We start from the raw sequence: 20357 nt of genomic DNA, 5'->3' as shown, positions 1-20357 counted from the left end.
TTCAGCTGACAATCTCTTTACATGTGCGTCGAAGTTCTTCAGCAGATGCGCACACTTCACATATTTTAGTGGCCATTTCCAAAGTAAAGTGAAAACATTCACTATAGTAAAACATTGATATTGTTCAAATACATTTCAAGTAGGCTATGGGTTACTTATTCGTAATATTCCAGTAGCAGCACTCAGGTGTCAGTGTTCTTCTCAAGCCTTTAAAACAAAAATACATTTATTTAACTCAAGTCAGTTAATTAAGAAAAACAATCTTATTTACCATGATGGCCTACCGGGGAACAGTGGGTTAACATATTTTGTCCGCTCGGGGATTCGATCCAGCAACCTTTCGGTTACTGGTCCAACGCTCTAACCACTGGGCGGCCTTCTTGCTTAATTCATGCACCAAAAACATGCATCTGCCAAAGGCTACTAAAATATTATACCAGGGCCAAGTTCAGTTGCTAAACGTTTTCGAACGTTGCATATAGAAATGCCATGGCTAGAGCTGATGTGATTCTACATGTCAGAGAGGTATGTTTGTTCTACGTAGGCTATTTCTATCTGAGCGTTGCGTCCTGCTGAACTCGCAACTGTATGTGGGGGCTGCATGTTTCTTTGCCATTCCACATATTCTGAGCTTGTTCATTACATACAGAGAAATATGACTTAACATTCATTAAAATGCTAAATACGTAAAAGATAAATGCATATACGTTTTCCTGTGAATTAATTGCTATCCAAAAGTAGAGTTCTGCAGAGTAGATTCAGATATGGTGAAAAAATGGCTGATGTGCAATGTCTTGGATACATTTTCATCTATATATTCTCCAAGGAAATATTACTGATTGATAAAAGTTACATTGCACACATATTGCAAAAAAATTAAATGGGATTCAGCCGGACGTTAGATGGGCGGAGGATACTTTCGCTCCGCGATGATCATTGGTGAAATCGAAGACCATGGCTGGAACGTCATCCACAATATTTTTACCCTATCACTGCTGTTGTTGTTTTGGAAACCATCGCAACGGAGCCAGTGGCGTGGTCCCAATCGTTTACTCAAATATTGTGGTAAATTGTATGTTTTTCAGGTTGTCGATGTTAGTCTGCATGTACATTCATGTAAATAAACAATATTGCAAAACACCGCTAAGTTTGGCATCATTGTGGTCACCCTATCTAGCCAGATTAGCTAGCATGAGCTAATGTCAGTAACGTTAGCAACTTAGCTATAACGGCAAGCTAGCTAGTCAGCTAGCTATGTTTGTTGTCATCAGTTGAATAGGCCTAACCCATCTGGTCAAAATTGACTAACTAGGCAGGCTTGCATATTGTTCAAATAACATTTAGAAAAGTTCCATTGTTTGCAGTCAGACCCATACCATTGTATTGTGAACTAACGTTAGCTAACTAGATAGCTAAATTAGCAATCTGATTAGTCTGCTGCCTTGCATTTTTTTAGGAAGAAAGTCTCCCTTGGCCCTTTGCATGCAGAATGAGTGTCACTTCAGCATTCGAGAATGCCAGCAGGTATACACAATTGCAGTATTTTCCAAACATTGACTGTAATTATAGCTACATAGTATGGTTAATAAATTGATACCTGGCCTTATGAATAAAGTAAACAGAGTAGCACACTATATTTCTTCTCTAGGTGAGAGTGAAGCCCGAGCTAAAACCAGGGCCAGATTTGACGAGGTCTTCAAGAGATACACAGAGCCGGCTACATTGGAGAAGAAAAAAGTGAAGAAGAAGAAGAGCCCAGATCAGCCAGAGCAGGAGAGTATTGTGGTAAGTTGGAATAGGTCAGATCAAGAAGGTTTGGCGCTGAAATCACTTTAACAATATTTGTTGTGCATGGTCTCTGTAAAATTAACTTCCATGCACATAGATGTATATGCTTACCTATTCTTACCTCTTCTCGTTCAGCTCCAAACTTTGAAACAAAACCTTGACATTGTGAAAGACCTAGAGGACGATGAGACTGTTCATCAGAACACCTACCACGCTGACCAGGGCAGCCCTCGTTTCACCAAGAACAAGCGTAGGGAGAGGGAGGTAACAGAGAAGGTAAACAACAACAACAATGGGAACCAGGATGAGGAGGAGCAACCAACCAAAGGGAAGAGGAAAAGTAAAAGGGAGCTGCCTCCAGCCCCAGTGCAGCAGGAGGACAGTTATATCATTCAAATCGACCAGACTGATAGTACTGCTGGAAATGCCAAAACACCCAAATCCAAGGCCTCCTTAGAGTCGGAAGACCCTGCGAATATACAGAGGAGAAAGAGTAAGAAAGGGAACAGCAAAGGAAGAGAGGAGGTGTCCGGGGTCCAGGGTGAGGTTGCGGTGGAAGCTGAGGATGAGTTACTTCATGAGTACCAGAAGCAGATGGCACAGGAAGAGGAGATGGCTACTGTGAAGAAGACTGTACACAAGAAGTCAACAACAGACAAGACCAACGCTGCCACTCAGGAAGTAGTAACATTAAACAATGAAGGTGCAAAGAAGAAGAAGAAGAAGCTGAGGTCGTCATTGGATTCGGAGAGGGAGACGAGGTGTGTAGGAGTCTTACAGGATAACTAGTGAGGTTTACATGAACCTGGAAGAAAGCTGTAAATGACCGAGCCAGATCTGTTTGTTCTATCTTGTCAACCTTTATGGACATATTCTTGGCATAACAATGTCCATAGAAGATGGCTAAAAAGCAAAAACAGATCTGGGATCAGGCTATAAACCTACATTACCCACTAATACCATAGAATAGATTATCATATTTATTTTCCATTTTGGTTTTACAGTATGATAGAAGATCTGCAGAGCAGCCAGTCTGACGACGTCACTGAAAGGAAGAGGTCCAAAGAGAAGAGCCAAGAAAGCCACCAAGAGGACGACGAGGAGGACAGACTAGAATCTTTAAAATCAAAAGGCAAAAAGAAGAAAAAAATGAAACAATGTGGGTATAAAAAGCTAAGAAAACATTCAGCTGGTCATACAACTTGCATTATGAACAGTTAGGAATTATGTGGCTAAGCTGTTCTTGAAAAGTTGGTGTGATGTTTTGTTTTTGCTATCTTCAGTAACATTAGTTAGTGTGATACTATGGTACGAAGATATGGAAGCACAAAATACTCTACTTGAAAGGTGAATAACATGAAAATAACATTGAGTAACACTTCTTTCCTTGGTGGTAGTGGTGAAGGAGGAGAGTGATACAGAGATTGTTGAAACTCCTCGGAGACCAGTCTTTGATGACAACCTGGTCCTGGGAGTCTACATCCACAGGACAGACCGCCTGAAGACTGACCTGCTGGTCTCACACCCCATGGTCAAGATCCACGTTATTGACGAGATGACTGGGCAATACGTGAAAAAAGAGGACAGGTGAGAAATGGGTTGGTTAGTTTGTGATTTTGTTAATTGTGGGTTTTTGATGTTATTAGCTTGGTGGTCCAGATCTGTTTGTGCTGTTATTCAACTCCTCTGGTTGTTGTTTGGAAATAAACATAGCAGTTTGCAGCTTAAATCGATCTGACTATGACCATAGCAGTTGGCAGCACAAACCAATCTGGAACCAGGCTAATTGTTAAATGTTGCCGTCACAACAAACGTAAAAACTGGCGGTGACGAGAATTGTGATCAAATCGTTTTTGTGTCCCTCTCCATATTTTGCAGTCACCGCCCGGTCTCGTCATTCTACGAGCAGGAGAGTGTGGAGCATATCCTTCCCATCATCACCCAGCCTTTTGACTTCAAGAAGAACAAATCAACAGTTCCAGAGTGGGATGAGCAGATCATCTTCAACGAGCGCTTTGGATATTTCCTCCAGGATAACCATGAAGGCCCTAGAGTTATGCTCTTTTTTGAGGTAAAAATAATGAAAAGAGGATGGGTTTGTGACACCAATATCTTGACACACGTCAAGCATTAACCAGATGTAAACTCAAAACTTTTTCCTAAAGGCCATTTTGAAAAGATTGTCTTTTAAATATATTTCAGGTCCTGGATTTTATGACCATGGAGGAAGCCAGAGCCAATGTTGACGTCGACAGACATGAACGAGGTTTTCGAAAAATCGCCTGGGCGTTTCTAAAGGTAATGCATTTAGAAATATTTTCAGTTATGAATATCCATTATTGAAGAAAAAAAGAGATTTGTAACAATTTATTTCTACATCTCGGCTCCCTGCAGCTTGTGGGCACTAACGGAGTGCTGAACATCGACAGTAAACTGCGTTTGCAGCTCTTCTGTCCCCCTCCCCGGGGCAAGAGACAAGAAAATACAATTGAGGTAGTGGACTGGTGGAGGAGATATCCCCGTAGCAGATACACATCCACCCTCTACATCACTGTGAAAGGCCTCAAACTACCTGATCATGTAAGTCGATACTGCTTTGAAATCATACTACACAAACATGTTACTGATATGTCTGCTTTAGCAAAACTACCACTACCACCACTATGATGATAATGCTAATAATACTAATAGCAGTAGTATAATAATAATCTATTAGTACGTTAGTAGTAGTAGCAGTTTAGTTGTAGAAATAAAATCTTCATCCATAAGGAGTTGCTGTTTTGGGCTGTTTTATTTCCCAAAGGGAGAGTTGTGGTTTGGTCCAATGCTGTTTTAGGCTGTTGAGGTTTGACCATATGCTGTGCTGGTCTGTTGTGTAGGTGGACCCTAGCATCCGCTCCATGATGGCCCTGCAGCAGGAGAGAGGCTCCACTTCCTTTAGCGAGCTGCAGAGTGAGATCACCAGGAGAACCATAACACAACCTCTAAGCAACAAACCTGAGCTCCGTTGGAGCAGAATGCCTGGGCAGGTCTGTTTACTAAAGAACTTCTATTCTAAGAATCTCGACTCTCTGTTCTGTTGTCGAACAGTATCTAACTGCTACCCAATTCAAGGGCTGTCCAATTGTTGTTATAAAGTCATGATGGCATGTTGAGAAACACAACATTTACACAACGTCCTGTGGTGGTCGTGCGTTTGCTGGGAAATCCAGAAATGCCATCAATTATCCCCAGATGTGTTATTTGATGAAGTTGTATTTGTGTTGCAGGTGTGCCGGATCCCTAATAAGCCCATGCTGTCGTTCCGTGGTGGTCAGATGGGTTGTTTCACGATACGATTCTCCCACGACGGGAGGAAGCTGGCTGCTGCGTGTGCTGACAGAGATGCCTTCCCCGTCATAGGTAAGAATTGTAAACCCCTACTCGGAGCCACCTTAGTGCTCAGTGCCTTCAGAAAGTATTTATACCCCTTGACTTATTCCACATTTTGTTGTGTTACAGCCTTAATTCAAAATGGATTATATAGATTATTTTTCTCGCCCATTTACACACAATACCCTATAATGACAAAGGGAAAACATGTTTTTAGAAATGCAATACAGAAATGTCTCATTTACTTAAGTATTCACACCCCTGAGTCAATACTTTGTAGTCTTTCTGGGTAAGTCTCTTAAGAGCTTTCCACATCCTGATAGTGCAACATTTGCCCATTATTATTTCAAAAATTCATCAAGCTCTGTCAAATTGGTTGTTGATCATTGCTAGACAACAATTTTCAAGTCTTGCCATAGATTAAAGTCATACTGTAACTCGGCCGCTCAGGAACAGTCACTGTCTTCTTGGTAAGCAACTCCAGTGTAGATTTGGCCTTGTGTTTTAGGTTATTGTCCTGCTGGAAGGTGAATTAATCTCCCAGTGTCTGGTGGAAAGCAGACTGAACCAGGTTTTCCTCTAGGATTTTGCCTGTACTTAGCTCCATTCCGTTGATTTTTTTTTTATCCTGAAAAACTCCACAGTACTTAATGATTACAAGCATATCTATAACATATGCTTGAAAATATGGAGAGTGGTACTCAGTAATGGATTTGGCCCAAACATAACACTTTGTATTCAGGACAAAAAGTTTAATTGCTTTGCCAAATGTTTTGCAGTATATCTTTGGTGCCTTGTTGCAAGTGTGAAAACACCCTAAAACATCACTTACACTGAGCTAAGGAGATTGATTCACTTGAGGAATGAATTCTGTGTGCTTACCCCAAACAGGTGTGAATTTTTGTATTTTATTATTGAAGTTATCTCATCGTTTTTTTTTCTCAGTGTATGAGATTCCTTCAGGCAAGGTGTTGGCTGCCTTCAACGGCCACCTCAGTATCGTGTATGATCTCTGCTGGTCCAGAGACGACTGGAGCCTCCTGTCTTCCTCCTCTGATGGCACCGTCAGGTAAATGGTCTACCTGTACCTCAAATATACCCTGCCTGGGAAGGATAAACATGGAGCCTCGATTAGATTACGCTGATGCTTAGGATATATTTGTGAATGTGTTGTCACTAATATAATTGATTGAAGTCATACCCACATAGCTCCTCTAGGGGGCATGTGTGCACTAGGCACAATGCCTCTAATGGCGCATGCACAATATACTGTACTGAACAAAAATATAAACTCAACATGTAAAGAGTTGGGCCATGTTTCATGAGCTGAAATAAAATATCCCAGAAACGTTCCAAATGCACAAAAACCTTATTTCTCTACAATTTTGTGCACAAATTTGTTTACATCCCTGTTAGTGTGCATTTCTCCTTTGCCAAGATAATCCATCCACCTGACAGGTGTGGCATATCAAGAAGCTGATTAAACAGCATTATCCTTACGCATGTGCACCTTGTGCTGGGGACAATAAAAGGCCACTCTGAAATATGCAGTTTTGTCACACAACATAATGCCACAAGTTGAGGGAGCATGCAATTGGCATGCTGACTGCAGGAATGTCCACCAGAGCTTTTGCCAAAGAATGTAATGTTAATTTCTCAATCATAAGCCGCCCTCAGCGTCATTTTAGAGGATTTGGCAGTACTTCCAACCGGCCTCACAACCGAATATCATGTGTAACCACGCTAGCCCAGGACCTCCACTTCCAGCTTCTTCACCTGTGGGATCATCTGAGACCAGCCATACGGACAGCTGATGAAAATGAGGAGTATTTCTGTCTGTAATAAAGCTCTTTTGTGGGGAAAAACTGATTGGGTCAGCCTGGCTCCCCGGTTGGTGGGTGGGTGGGTGGGTGGAAATCAGCCCTTGTCTTGACAGGAAGCCTTGAAATCAGCCCTTGTCTTGACAGGAAGCCAGTGTAGGGAGGCTAGCACTGGAGTAATATGATCACATTTTTTGGTTATAGTCAGGATTCTAGCAGCTGTATTTAGCACTAACTGAAGTTTATTTAGTGCTTTATCCGGGTAGCCGGAAAGTAGAGCATTACAGTAGTCTATCCTAGAAGTAACAAAAGCATGGATGAATTTTTCTGCATCATTTTTGGACAGTTTCTGATTTTTGCAATGTTACGTAGATGGAACAAAGCTGTCCTTGAAACAGTCTTGATATGTTCGTCAAAAGAGAGATCAGGGTCCAGAGTAACGCCGAGGTCCTTCACAGTTTTATTTGAGACGACTGTACAACCACTAAGATTAATTGTCAGATTCAACAGAAGATATCTTTGTTTCTTGGGACCTAGAACAAGCATCTCTGATTTGTCCGAGTTTAAAAGTAGAAAGTTTGCAGCTGTCCACTTCCTTATGTCTGAAACACAGGCTTCTAGCGAGGGCAAGTTTGGGGCTTCACCATGTTTCACTGAAATGTACAGCTGTGTGTCATCTGCATAGCAGTGAAAGTTAACATTAAAAAAAGGTTGCACCTTCTTCACCACACTGTCTGTGTGGATGGAGCATTTCAGTTTGTCAGTGATGTGTATGCCGAGGATCTTGATGCTTTCCACCTTCTCCACTACGGTCCTGTCAATGTGGATAGGGGGGTGCTCCTTGTGCTGTTTCCTGAAGTCCACGATCATCTCCTTTATTTTGTTGACGTTGGGTGAGAGGTTATTTTCCTGGCACCACACACCCAGGGAGGTGAGGACCTCACCTCCTCCCTGTAGGCTGTCTCGTCTTTGTTGGTAATTAGCCCTACTACTTTTGTGTATATGAACTGTAACTCAGTAAAAATTGTTGCATTTTATATTTTTGTTCAGTATCAATGATGTGTGGTGTAGTACGCTCAGTAACATGAGGACACGGTGGGTATAAGTAAGGGTGAGTTTACTCAGCAAGCTTAGCAGTCCGTACGTCATCAGCACTTACATTCTCTTCTTTGACATGTCTGATATCCTGATTTAATTATTCAACACTATGATCCCTCTCAACCCTCTCAATTGTATCTTGTAGAGTGTGGAACGTGCAGAGGCTCCAGGCCATCGCCCAGAAGGTGCTCCCCCACCCGTCGTTTGTCTACTGTGCTCAGTACCATCCTACGGCCCAGGGCATGGTGGTGACGGCTGGGTACGACTGTCTGGTGAGGGTCTGGAGGGTGAACGTCAAAGATGTCAACGGACTGCTGCTCCAGGAGTTCGAGGGTCACAAGAGCTTCATCAACGCTCTGTGTTTCGACTCCGAAGGTACGGAATCAGTAAATCAATCAATCACATTTTTTATGAAGCACTTTTTACTCCAGCAGTCTCTTTCTGTTAGAGAATAACCGTTTTTTTGGTTCCTGGCTAGAGTATCTATTCATGGCATTTGGTGGATGTGTAATGTGTTTATTGTACATTTATTCAGGAAACCGAATGTTCTCTGCAGACAACGTTGGGTTCATCATTGTGTGGAGGACGTCGGTTGATGACAGTCTGCATCAGAGACCGTGTCGTCACTGGAAGATTGAGAAGGTTTGAGAACAATCATTTTATTGCATGAAATGTTCACCCAAAATGTGTCTTATGCTGGTGACAATGTCCCCTCTGGGGGTCAAGGAAGTCTATTCAGTCATTCACATTGGAGAGCTGGATTAATACTTTATTTTGTTCTGCAGGAGATAGGAGAGAGTGACCTGAGTGGGCTTCCCATCAACACGTTAGAGGTCCATCCTAATGGTCGCCGTCTACTGATCCATGCCAAAGACAGCGTTGTCAGGGTGATGGATCTCAGAGTGTAAATATATATATTTTTAAAGCCCAATTGAGACCAGAGCCTCATTCGCAATGGTGCCCTGAGTACAAAAATGTTCACTATCTTTGTACTTGTTCCCAACATGTTATTATGATCGATATACACAAAGGGGGGTCCGACCCGATACTAAATGGGTGTACCAGTTTATTAGGTACACCCATTTATTACCGGGTCGGACCCCCCTTTGCCTCCAGAACAGCCTGAATTCTTCAGGGAATGGATTCTACAATGTGTCAGAAAAACATTCGTTGCTCAAGGGACCTAACATGTGCCAGGAAAACATTCCCCACACCACTAAACTACCACCACCAGCCTGTACCAGGCAGGATGGGGTCCATGGACTCATGCTACATGCCAAATCCTGACTCTGCCAACAACATGACACAACAGGAACTGGGATTCATCGGACCAGGCAATGTTTTTCCACTCCTCAATTGTCCAGTGTTGGTGATCGCGTGTCCACTGGAGACGCTTCTTCTTGTTTTTAGCTGGTAGGAATGAAACCCGGTGTGGTCTTCTGCTGCAATAGCCCATCCGTGACAAGGATCAATGAGTTGTGTGTTCAGAGATGCCGTTCTGCACACCACTGTTGTACTGCACCGTTATTTGTCAGTTTGTGGCCCTCCTGTTAGCTTGCACAGCGATTCTTTCCATTCTCCTTCGACCTCTCATCAACGAGCTGTTTTCGCCCACAGTACTGCCACTGACTGGATGTTTTTTGTTTGTCGCACCATTCTCGGTGAACCCTAGACACTGCTGTTGGCAATTGATGTTATTTTTCAATAACACGAACTCCAAAGCAAATCAGGGGGAGAAAAATAGGTTTATTTGAGAAGGACAAATCAAGATGTTATGCTGAGAGATAGATGTTCAGATGTTCAGTCTCCCCTCTCCTCAGCTTTTCTCCACTGAACAAAGGAACAGGATGTCATTTATAACCCCCAACCCCCAACCCCCCTACAGGCTAGGGCCTGGGGTTGACCAATCAGAAGTCCTTACAGGACAACTTGGCCAATGGCCAAATAACAAGTATCCTGCCCCCGACTCAATGTATAGACCCATGACAACGTAGCACACGTCGCTCTGAGTTCAGGAGTGACATTCCACAGATCCTTAACGGCTGTTGAACTGAAACCCAACTCCTATTTACAAATCGCTATTGACCATTAGTACTCTAGTACTCTCGTCCTCTCATCCTCTGTGTTGTGTATTTATCTTCAAAATGTTCCTATACTGCCATGCATGAAAATCCCAGGAGGGCGGCTGTTTCTGATATACTGGATCCGGCGCGCCTGCCACTGACGATCATACCACGCTCAAAGTCGCTTATGTCACTCATTTTTCCCATTCTAACATTCAATCGAACAGTAACTGAATGCCTCGATGCCTGTCTGCCTGCTTTATATAGCAAGCCACGGCCACGTGACTCACTGTCTGTAGGAGCGATCCATTTTTGTGAACGGGGTGTATCTAATAAACTATCCGGTGAGTGTAGTTCTGTATTGCCACAACTCAAGTAAGTTTCCATGTCCTTTTATTGATCTAATGTACAGACTTCTAAAATGTATTTGTGTGTGTGTGTTGTTGCAGTTTGGCTGTGAAGAAATACACAGGTGCCACTAACTACAGGGAGAGGATCCACAGCACGTTCACACCCTGTGGGAGCTTCATCTTCTCAGGCAGCGAGGATGGAATGGCCTACGTGTGGAACGCAGAAACAGGTGAGGACAAGACAGCCACATCTGATCATCCAGTATGAATTTAGACACAAACTAATAATCTATGCATTTAGGGACAGTTTCCCGATATCCAGATTAAGTATAGTCCTGGACTAAAAAACCTGCTCAAAGGATAATCTCCTTTGAAATAGTTTTTTGTTCCAGGACTAATTTAAATCTGTATCTGGGGAAACTGTCTCTAGCTAAGTGCATGCGTTGTTTTTTTTGTTTTGTTGTTATGATCAATAATAACTGCTGGTTTTGTGCCTGCATCTACCAGGTGACCAGGTGGCGGTGTACTCGGAGCTGTGTTACCCCACAGCCCTCCGTGGTGTGGGCTTCCACCCTCATGAGAACATGGTGGCCTTCTGTGCCTTCGGTCAGAACCAGCCTGTGCACGTCTACTTGTACGACCGCAGAGGTGAGCAGCTCATTATTGTACTGAGATCGATCACGCAATGAGAAGGTCTTAGGAACACTCAGCTGTGCCTGAGTACCTTGCTCAGAGCATTCAAATAATTGTATTGTAAGAGGACAGTGGCGTTACCAAAGATGGTGGTTAAATAAAGATAGTTCACTCAAGCCATTTACCATTGTAAAATTGTTTAAATGTTCCTGTCTGTGTAGGTGGGCATTCCATCTCTGTGTAGGTGGGCATGCTTTCCAACGTGAGTGAGGTAACAACTGGCTCTGGTCTACTTATTGTCCCCTCCCTTCTCATCCCACCCAGAAAACATTTGCCAGTGAGATGTCTTGGTCTGGAGCATCCCCTCCGCGGGACGGGTGCCAATAAGTAGACCAGAGTGGCACCGCCTCGATCAGAATAAATTAGGGAGTGGGATGTCTCTGGCGTTACTAAGTCTTGATTCCACACAACTTGAGTCATTAGTGTAGGAGCCATTTGACTGTTTATAGCAGGGGTGACTAAAACCAAATCAAAACTGTGTAGAAATTATAATGGACCTACCTCATTCTTACACTTTCCAGCTCTTCCCAGCTCGCTATTAATCACAGAAATGGACACTAGATGGTCAGGGAGCATTGAAAATTTCCAAAATAATGGATAGAGGACAATGTTTTGGTAATTTTGACAGCGAGGAAACATAACACATTTTTTGTGGTGCCCTCCGGACCTCGTTGAAGACCGAATGCGGCCCCGGGGCAAAATTAGTTTGACACCCCTGGTTTATAGGCTTATGAATATTTTGTGTAAACTTAGTCTGTTTTGGGATGTTCGAAAATGGTAGGCCTTGAGATTGGGTAGACTGGATGAGTATTTTTGTCTGTTTTGTGGACTGAGAGGAAAATCTGATTGATTTATTGGGAAACGGTTGAGCTGAGTACAACACGGGGGGGTAACACGTTAAAGCAATTATACTTGTTTCCATCGTGGTCCCTGATGGAATACACACAATAAAGACAAAACAAAAACACATTTTCTCTCTGTTTCTTCTCAGCGGCCCAGCTGGAGGTGGAGAGTCTGAAGGGCCACAGCAGGTCTGGATCAGCCGACACTAAGATGTTCAGGAACACATCCGACCCAGTAACATTCCAGGACACCTCCGGAGCAGCCATGGACTGCTTCGCCAGAGCAGCCAGACTGTCTATGAAGATGCAGCGTGTCAAAGATAAACTGGACTCTGTTCTAGTGAGTACAAATCTTGTTTTGATTTAGTTTTAAAAACGTGAATGATATTTTGACCTCAAACTGAGTTTGCATAATGATTTACCCTAACTAGAATTTACTCATGTTTTTGTAGGAACCATCTCGGAGTTTCTCTGTTGTGGAACACCTGTATGAGCAAGGTATGCTTTAACAATGATATTGGTATGTTTATGCGACAATATGTTGAAATTTGTTTGACATGTTTTTGTGGTTTGTAGATAAAGCGGGCATGTATCAGATGGGGAGGAGCCTATCTCAGGAAGCCAGCCCAGTAAGTAGTACTCTCATTAACTCTGTAAGCCCTTAAAATTAGCCGTTTTATTGTCCACCAACCTCTGTGTGTATGTGTGTTGTCTGGAGGGGTTGGGATATAGCAGAACACATTTCAGTTTCCCTGTAATAATGGAAAATGAATGATTCTTCTGCTGTTTTCAGATGAGCTTGAACTCGTCCCTGCCTCCTCCATCCCTCCTGTCACCACACTCCAAACTGCAGCTGTCTAGTTCCCTCGGAGCTCAGTTCATCCCCCAGGCAACTCTCACCTCCCAGAACCGTGAGTGGCTCTAGACATGCCCTTTCTCTGAAAAAAAATCGGTCCACTCCTCGCCTCCTGGCCTTCATTACCCTGATCCTTATTCTAAAAGAACTGACCAGGTGAAAGCCTGCCTAAAGATGAGCTTCCAACTGTCAAGATTTTCCCTGTCAGTTCAGATGAAGGGAAGGAGACAGATTTTACTGTTACAGGGCCTATGAATCTAAGCAGCTCTGTGAACGAACCACTGTGTCGTCAATAATTTGTAAGAATTGAGGTCCGTTTACCCAAATGAGCTTAAGGACACATTCATGCAGAATGAGAGCTTTGGCCAGACATTTCAACAACAAAGCAAAGGAAGGATTTACCAAAAACGCAACATTCCCAGACTCACTAGAGCTGTTAAGGATCTTACAGAGCAGCATGTTCACTGTACATAAAGACCAAGACGGGCCTCTCCTTGTCTTCAACGCTGTCTGTAGGTGTTCACACCTCTACGATAATGTATGCTTTGAGGTCTTAGATGTTAATATATTCATCTGGTATTTCCTTTCTCTTCTTTCTCTTCTGTTTGCAGGTGGTTTCAGCCCAGTGGGCCAGCATCTAGGAAGAGCTCCATCTCTCAGGCTACAGACTGTAAGGCATCGTTATAATGTTATGCTATTATCGTTGCTTCCTTTTATGTGTATTTTATTGGGTTTTAACAGTAACTTTATTTTAGTCTTGTGGGCTGAATATTTTCTTTATCTATCTGAAAGAAAGCGACGTAACACATGAAGTTGAATATGGAATGGAAGTTTAGGAGCGTTCCCTTTCTTCCCTCAGAGCATCCCTGATCATCTGTCTACAGCCATTAGAGTGGACGCAGATTCCTTGGTACCAGTTCAGCAAACGGTAAGTTCCTGTTTTTATTCTAACATTGACAACTGTATGCATTATAAGAACATACCAGAGGTGGGACCAAGTCATTGTTTTACAAGACACAAGTAAGTCCTAAGTCTTAGCACTCAAGTCCCAAGTCAAGTCTCAAGTCCTAAACTTTGAGTTTCGAGTCCTAAACAAGTCATAATGTGCTCTTCACCAAATGTAATACCATTTAATATTTTTAACAAGAGTAATAGTTAGTATATTACATTTACACAAATCATGAATGCTTTTAAAAATATACATATTTATTACTTTCCAAATAAACTCTATATTTCCATGGAAATACATGGGTAGTGTTGGTTCCATTTTTCTGTGCTCCATTTTATTTACTTAACAAATAAGGAACACTCAAAATGTGCACTTATAAATCATAACAATTTTAATCAAAATACAGCTGTAGACAGAAGTCAAAGATCAAACATCACACATACAACTGATGTCTCTCCTGAGTTCTGCAAAATAGAAAAAGTCCCAAGTTATTTTATTAAGCCCGAAGTCCAGCCCTAGTGATGTCACTGCATACGTCATTACCTTCTGCTCCTCAGACCAAGCCCATGTATACACAGCTATACAAACTTGCAAGAGATATACAATAGTTCCAGTGTTTTCTAAGGGCTCAGCAATAGATGTCCACTCCCCAAGTTGATTTATAGTGGTATGTCTGACTAGTCTCTCAAATCTTTTACTCCCCAACAGGGTTCTGTGTTTATCTTTGAAGTGCTTTCTCACATACCCCATGCAATAACTCACATATCTCTGACCTTTTCTTTATAAGAGGCAGAGACTAGAAAAGAACTGTGAAACCATTTTTAACAATATATACATTATAAGGTTTGTCTGTAGTCATGGACCCTATAAATGTAGTGGGGGAGGGGTCTTATAACCCTTCCCCTTCTATTAATACAACATACAGTGCCTTGCGAAAGTATTCGGCCCCCTTGAACTTTGCGACCTTTTGCCACATTTCAGGCTTCAAACATAAAGATATAAAACTGTATTTTTTTGTGAAGAATCAACAACAAGTGGGACACAATCATGAAGTGGAACGACATTTATTGGATATTTCAAACTTTTTTAACAAATCAAAAACTGAAAAATTGGGAGTGCAAAATTATTCAGCCCCCTTAAGTTAATACTTTGTAGCGCCACCTTTTGCTGCGATTACAGCTGTAAGTCGCTTGGGGTATGTCTCTATCAGTTTTGCACATCGAGAGACTGACATTTTTTCCCATTCCTCCTTGCAAAACAGCTCGAGCTCAGTGAGGTTGGATGGAGAGCATTTGTGAACAGCAGTTTTCAGTTCTTTCCACAGATTCTCGATTGGATTCAGGTCTGGACTTTGACTTGGCCATTCTAACACCTGGATATGTTTATTTTTGAACCATTCCATTGTAGATTTTGCTTTATGTTTTGGATCATTGTCTTGTTGGAAGACAAATCTCCGTCCCAGTCTCAGGTCTTTTGCAGACTCCATCAGGTTTTCTTCCAGAATGGTCCTGTATTTGGCTCCATCCATCTTCCCATCAATTTTAACCATCTTCCCTGTCCCTGCTGAAGAAAAGCAGGCCCAAACCATGATGCTGCCACCACCAAGTTTGACAGTGGGGATGGTGTGTTCAGGGTGATGAGCTGTGTTGCTTTTACGCCAAACATAACGTTTTGCATTGTTGCCAAAAAGTTACATTTTGGTTTCATCTGACCGGAGCACCTTCTTCCACATGTTTGGTGTGTCTCCCAGGTGGCTTGTGGCAAACTTTAAACGACACTTTTTATGGATATCTTTAAGAAATGGCTTTCTTCTTGCCACTCTTCCATAAAGGCCAGATTTGTGCAATATACAACTGATTGTTGTCCTATGGACAGAGTATCCCACCTCAGCTGTAGATCTCTGCAGTTCATCCAGAGTGATCATGGGCCTCTTGGCTGCATCTCTGATCAGTCTTCTCCTTGTATGAGCTGAAAGTTTAGAGGGACGGCCAGGTCTTGGTAGATTTGCAGTGGTCTGATACTCCTTCCATTTCAATATTATCGCTTGCACAGTGCTCCTTGGGATGTTTAAAGCTTGGGAAATCTTTTTGTATCCAAATCCGGCTTTAAACTTCTTCACAACAGTATCTCGGACCTGCCTGGTGTGTTCCTTGTTCTTCATGATGCTCTCTGCGCTTTTGACGGACCTCTGAGACTATCACAGTGCAGGTGCATTTATACGGAGACTTGATTACACACAGGTGGATTGTATTTATCATCATTAGTCATTTAGGTCAACATTGGATCAGTCAGAGATCCTCACTGAACTTCTGGAGAGAGTTTGCTGCACTGAAAGTAAAGGGTCTGAATAATTTTGCATGCCCAATTTTTCAGTTTTTGATTTGTTAAAAAAGTTTGAAATATCCAATAAATGTCGTTCCACTTCATGATTGTGTCCCACTTGTTGTTGATTCTTCACAAAAAAATACAGTTTTATATCTTTATGTTTGAAGCCTGAAATGTGGCAAAAGGTCGCAAAGTTCAAGGGGGCCGAATACTTTCGCAAGGCACTGTAAGCATAATTAATAATTATAATACAATTGGTGCAGCCCTTATCATGACCCAAATTTGACCCCATCAGTAGCCATGAGAAAGACCCCCCCCCCCCCCCCCCCCCAATCGCCCAACCTTAGCACACACACACCCACCCCCTCTCTGTGTGTGGTTACAGTAGGCTAACGTATGTCAATGGTTTTACGAACAGCAGTAACATCAGTCAGGATTTAGGCTACCAATTGCCTAGCCATTTGTAGCTCAATCTTGGGTGCAATGATCACGTTCCTGCACTGACTAACTGTGTGGAGGCTCATTGATTTAACGTTATGTTAGCCTACATGCTACACTAGTAAAGTTATAAATGATATAGCTGTCGGCTATATTAGCCACGACTTACCGTTCTTTGAGCAGCTTCAAACGTTGAACACAGTTGGAAGTTGTTGCGCCTCCTCCGTCTGTCATTTTCTTCCCGCATGTTTTGCAAGTTGCAATCCGTTTTTTTTGTTGATACAGCGTAGTCTTTATATCTGAAAATAATAATTTGGGTATCATCTTTCCAAGGGCTCCATCTGAATTCACCCGCCGGCTGCTGTCCGATTCAAACTGTAATCCGTTAAATGAAGAGTTGATGCGCTGCACACTTTTTTTAACAGCATAATGTTTTATATTTGGGCTTGGGGAGGGTATCAAGTCAGTTCAAGTCAAAAGGCTCAAGTCCAATTTAAGTCACGAGTCATTGGTGTTAAAGTCGAGTTGCAAGTCATCATATTTGTGACTCGAGTCTGACTCGAGTCCAAGCCATGTGACTGTACTCTGGATCATACTATACCCAACAATCAAATATGACAATTTAAAATGATCCGTTATTTTAACACCATGGTCAACCATTCTTAAATCCTTTTAATTTCTCTTTCTTTCTGTCAGGTTGTCTCTTTGTATGACTACAGTGCTACCCGGTCAGATGAGTTAACGGTACAGCGTGGTGATGTCATCTATGTGCTCTACAAAGACAACGACAACTGGTGGTTTGGACGCCTGGCTAACGGACAGCAGGGATACTTCCCAGCTACCTATGTGGCGGAAGAGCGTATGTAGAGCTTTATATATTTTCCACATTAATATAATATATGCACTTATCATCGTTCTCCAAAGCAACTTAATCCTTATGGGAAACCCACCGTGGTGTTGCTAGCATACTCTTACCAACTCAGCCACACAGGACAATGAAAAAGAACCCATGTGGATATGGAGCCTATAAAGTCAAGTCTGTATGGATGTGTTGTTTGTTGCTGAGCTATTTCTCTCGTCTGCCCCAGGGGATTACAACGAGGAGCTGTCTCAGGCCCTAAAGGCACAGTCTGCCCTGTCTGAACAGACCGACCTATCAGTCCCCCCTTCTGAACGGACTGACCAATCAGATGGGAGGTTGACACCTACCAAGGTAAGGCGACTGGGTTCTGTTTCAGCGATCGTTGTGTGGTGTAGCTAAAGTGTCTCTTGGTTCTGATGGAGAAGGGTACTTCAAATAAAGTTATTGATTGATGATTTATTTTAGAATTTACCCAGACATCCCCTCCACCAATACAGTCCTTGGCTCATCCTAGGTCGAAAATCGACAGGTTAAGACAACGTCGTCACAAATCTGGGACCAGCGATGTCGCTAACTACTAGCGCCGTTGCTAACTAGCACAGCTAGTCTCATTGTTGCTAAGAGTTATGGGATATTAGAATCCTGTTGTCTTAACCTTTGTCATCTTCAACCTAGAGATCATCTCGTTCCCCTTCTTCAGGGAACCAAGGTTGTAGGAATTACTGTTAATTTCCTTGTACCTTCTTTTCTTTGATTACTCTCCCTCCGCTCACAGGTGTCAGCTGCCGTTGTCTCTGGGGAACTCAAGTTCATCTCTGAGCTGGACACAGACCCTGAGCAGCCTGCTGCCACCAAGTAAGTCCTCTTCCTCACAGCAACAGTCCTCATAAGTCACAGCAGTGGCTCCGATATCATCCCTGATAGTTAATTTTGTACACTCGTGTTCTAACCACATGGCGAGAAAATGGGAAGAAAATGAACTTACTAGATACATTATAGCTTATACATTATACGAGATACATTATTAGATGACATACAATTGGTTTAAGTGCTGACGTGTTAGATTGTGTTCTGTCAGAGAGTTCGTTTTGGAACCAGTGTGTGGCACTGGAGGGCATGAAATCAGACTTTTGACAGCTTACAAAAGGGGTCTCTTGAGGTTCCATTTTAGGGCCTGCCCTTATTACACTGTATGATATAGGAAGCAATGGAAAATCTGCAGAACTCCAACAATATTCTGACGACACAATCGTTTACTCTTGTGCCTCTAAAATTGAGAAGGCTTTTCTGGATTTACTAGCATTTGATGACATTCTCAAACAACTTTCTCAACAAATGGAGTCACTTGCAGATTTTAACTGTGAATTATGATTGTTTGATGATGATTCACTGATTTGAAATAGTATCTAGGCATTTGAACTAAGTTTTAGACAGCATATTGTGAAGCTGAAACAATTATTGTCCCATAATGCTCTTTGGTCTTGTAGAGAGCTACGAAATACTTTGAACTGGGCACGAGGGTATCTCTGAGTGAGTTTAAAACTCTGATTGACTGAGATGTTGTTGACCGCTGTAATTGTTTGGAATGTATTTTCCTTGTATGTGCTCTTGTATTTTATGGTCATGCTGACTACTTCCTGCTGACCTCTTGCCAGTTCCCCTTCCTAAAGTTTTTTATTTTTTATTTTTATATATATATATATATATTAAAAAAATTATGTCAGGCCAATGTGTTTTTCCCCCATATTTCTCAAGAGTGAAGAAGAAGAAAAAGAAGTTAGTGAAGAAGTTAGAAGCTCCGTCATCACCACCACCGGCCACATTCTCCGACCCTGATGCCCCAGGAACGTCATCTACCAAGAGGAGGGCCAATGCTGCAGGCAGCAGACCACTGCCCCCCAGCCCCAGGAGAGGACAGTCTAACAGAGCCTTGGAGCCTGATACCTAGACCCATGGACCTATGGTTAAGAGTACATACACTAAGAGCTGTTTTTTAACGCTAAATTCCCTTTTGAACAGAAGATAACAAATATGTTAATAATGGAAACCATCCTGTAAAGCGTACACATATTGTTTTATTGTGTGTGGGGGGAGGGGGGGGGGGGGGGGGTTCAAATATTTTTTAAATGATGTCTGAATAACTATTGATTAAAAAAAATATTTTAGAACATCTGAATTTTAAAAAGTTTACTATTATGTCCTATAATGTAGTATCAGTCCTGGAGAGATTTTGTATGTTTGGCTGTTTTTATCCTATTTATTGGATACAATACAATTAAAAATAGTTGCCAAGTGAATTGTTTTTTATATGTATTTCTGTAATTACAGAAAATTACAGTTGCTAGTCATATCTTTAAATATGTCCGCAGTGATTATGTTAAATATAACAACTTTGAAATGTGTTATGAGTGAGGAAAATCTGTTTTGTTAGAAACGTATGGTACATATAGCTAAATACATATACAAAATAATTATCTCTTTGAATGTGATACAAAACTATCTCAAACACAGATAGTTGACAAAATCTGTTATCTTTTATTATGAATTCCCTATTTTATTTGACCAGACTAATGTAATTTGGAACTCTGCAGTCAGTGAGGAAAAAGGTACCTAGATTTCTCCTAATGCCATTATTGTAAATAGGAGTTTAAGAGAGCAGAAGCACACATTGGAATAACACCAAAGGCATGTAACTACAAGACTGTAACAAAGGTCTAAGATTACATTAGTTACATATTTTCAAATAGTTTGGTGTACTTGAATGAACCACAGTTATGATCACTTGACAAGTGGATACAGTCATTTTGGTCAATGGGCAATCTACATAACCATGAAGGAGGTCAATAGCTATACATACACATTGTGTTCTGACCCCACTGTTCAGACAAATAATTCCAAGTA

General features: G+C 42.0%; 1 protein-coding gene across 3 annotated transcripts; it reads left to right on the top strand.

Moving 5' to 3' along the window:
• The first annotated feature begins 968 nt into the window (after positions 1–968).
• Positions 969–19858, top strand: ahi1 (Abelson helper integration site 1). Of its 3 annotated transcripts, none has more exons than XM_021573796.2 (27): positions 969–1065; positions 1457–1524; positions 1649–1785; positions 1924–2549; positions 2793–2947; positions 3186–3375; positions 3667–3859; positions 3991–4086; positions 4183–4368; positions 4668–4817; positions 5058–5190; positions 6106–6229; positions 8224–8453; positions 8614–8720; positions 8864–8982; positions 10591–10721; positions 10999–11139; positions 12176–12366; positions 12479–12524; positions 12603–12655; positions 12820–12937; positions 13494–13552; positions 13742–13810; positions 17291–17453; positions 17683–17807; positions 18232–18311; positions 19212–19858. In XM_021573796.2, the coding sequence occupies exons 2-27, from the start codon at positions 1515–1517 to the stop codon at positions 19402–19404; spliced, it is 3825 nt and encodes a 1274-aa protein (XP_021429471.2). In that variant the 5' UTR covers positions 969–1065; positions 1457–1514; the 3' UTR covers positions 19405–19858. The 3 variants fall into 3 exon arrangements, with proteins under 3 accessions (XP_021429471.2, XP_021429469.2, XP_021429470.2); XM_021573794.2 differs by having other exon boundaries at positions 12603–12679; XM_021573795.2 differs by having other exon boundaries at positions 969–1072; positions 12603–12679.
• Positions 19859–20357: the final 499 nt, after the last annotated feature.

This window comes from Oncorhynchus mykiss, chromosome 19 (assembly GCF_013265735.2).
Source record: "Oncorhynchus mykiss isolate Arlee chromosome 19, USDA_OmykA_1.1, whole genome shotgun sequence".
In the NCBI taxonomy this organism is placed as follows: Eukaryota; Metazoa; Chordata; class Actinopteri; order Salmoniformes; family Salmonidae; genus Oncorhynchus; species Oncorhynchus mykiss.
Note: the sequence above shows the minus strand (reverse complement) of the source record. Positions and strands in the feature narration are given on the sequence as shown.

Bases quoted from the DNA above. Each gene is read 5' to 3' on its own strand.
- ahi1 (XM_021573794.2), top strand. The intron at 4,369-4,667 runs GTAAGTCGATAC...TCTGTTGTGTAG, and splicing joins GCCTCAAACTACCTGATCAT to GTGGACCCTAGCATCCGCTC. The intron at 8,983-10,590 runs GTAAATATATAT...GTGTTGTTGCAG, and splicing joins AGGGTGATGGATCTCAGAGT to TTTGGCTGTGAAGAAATACA.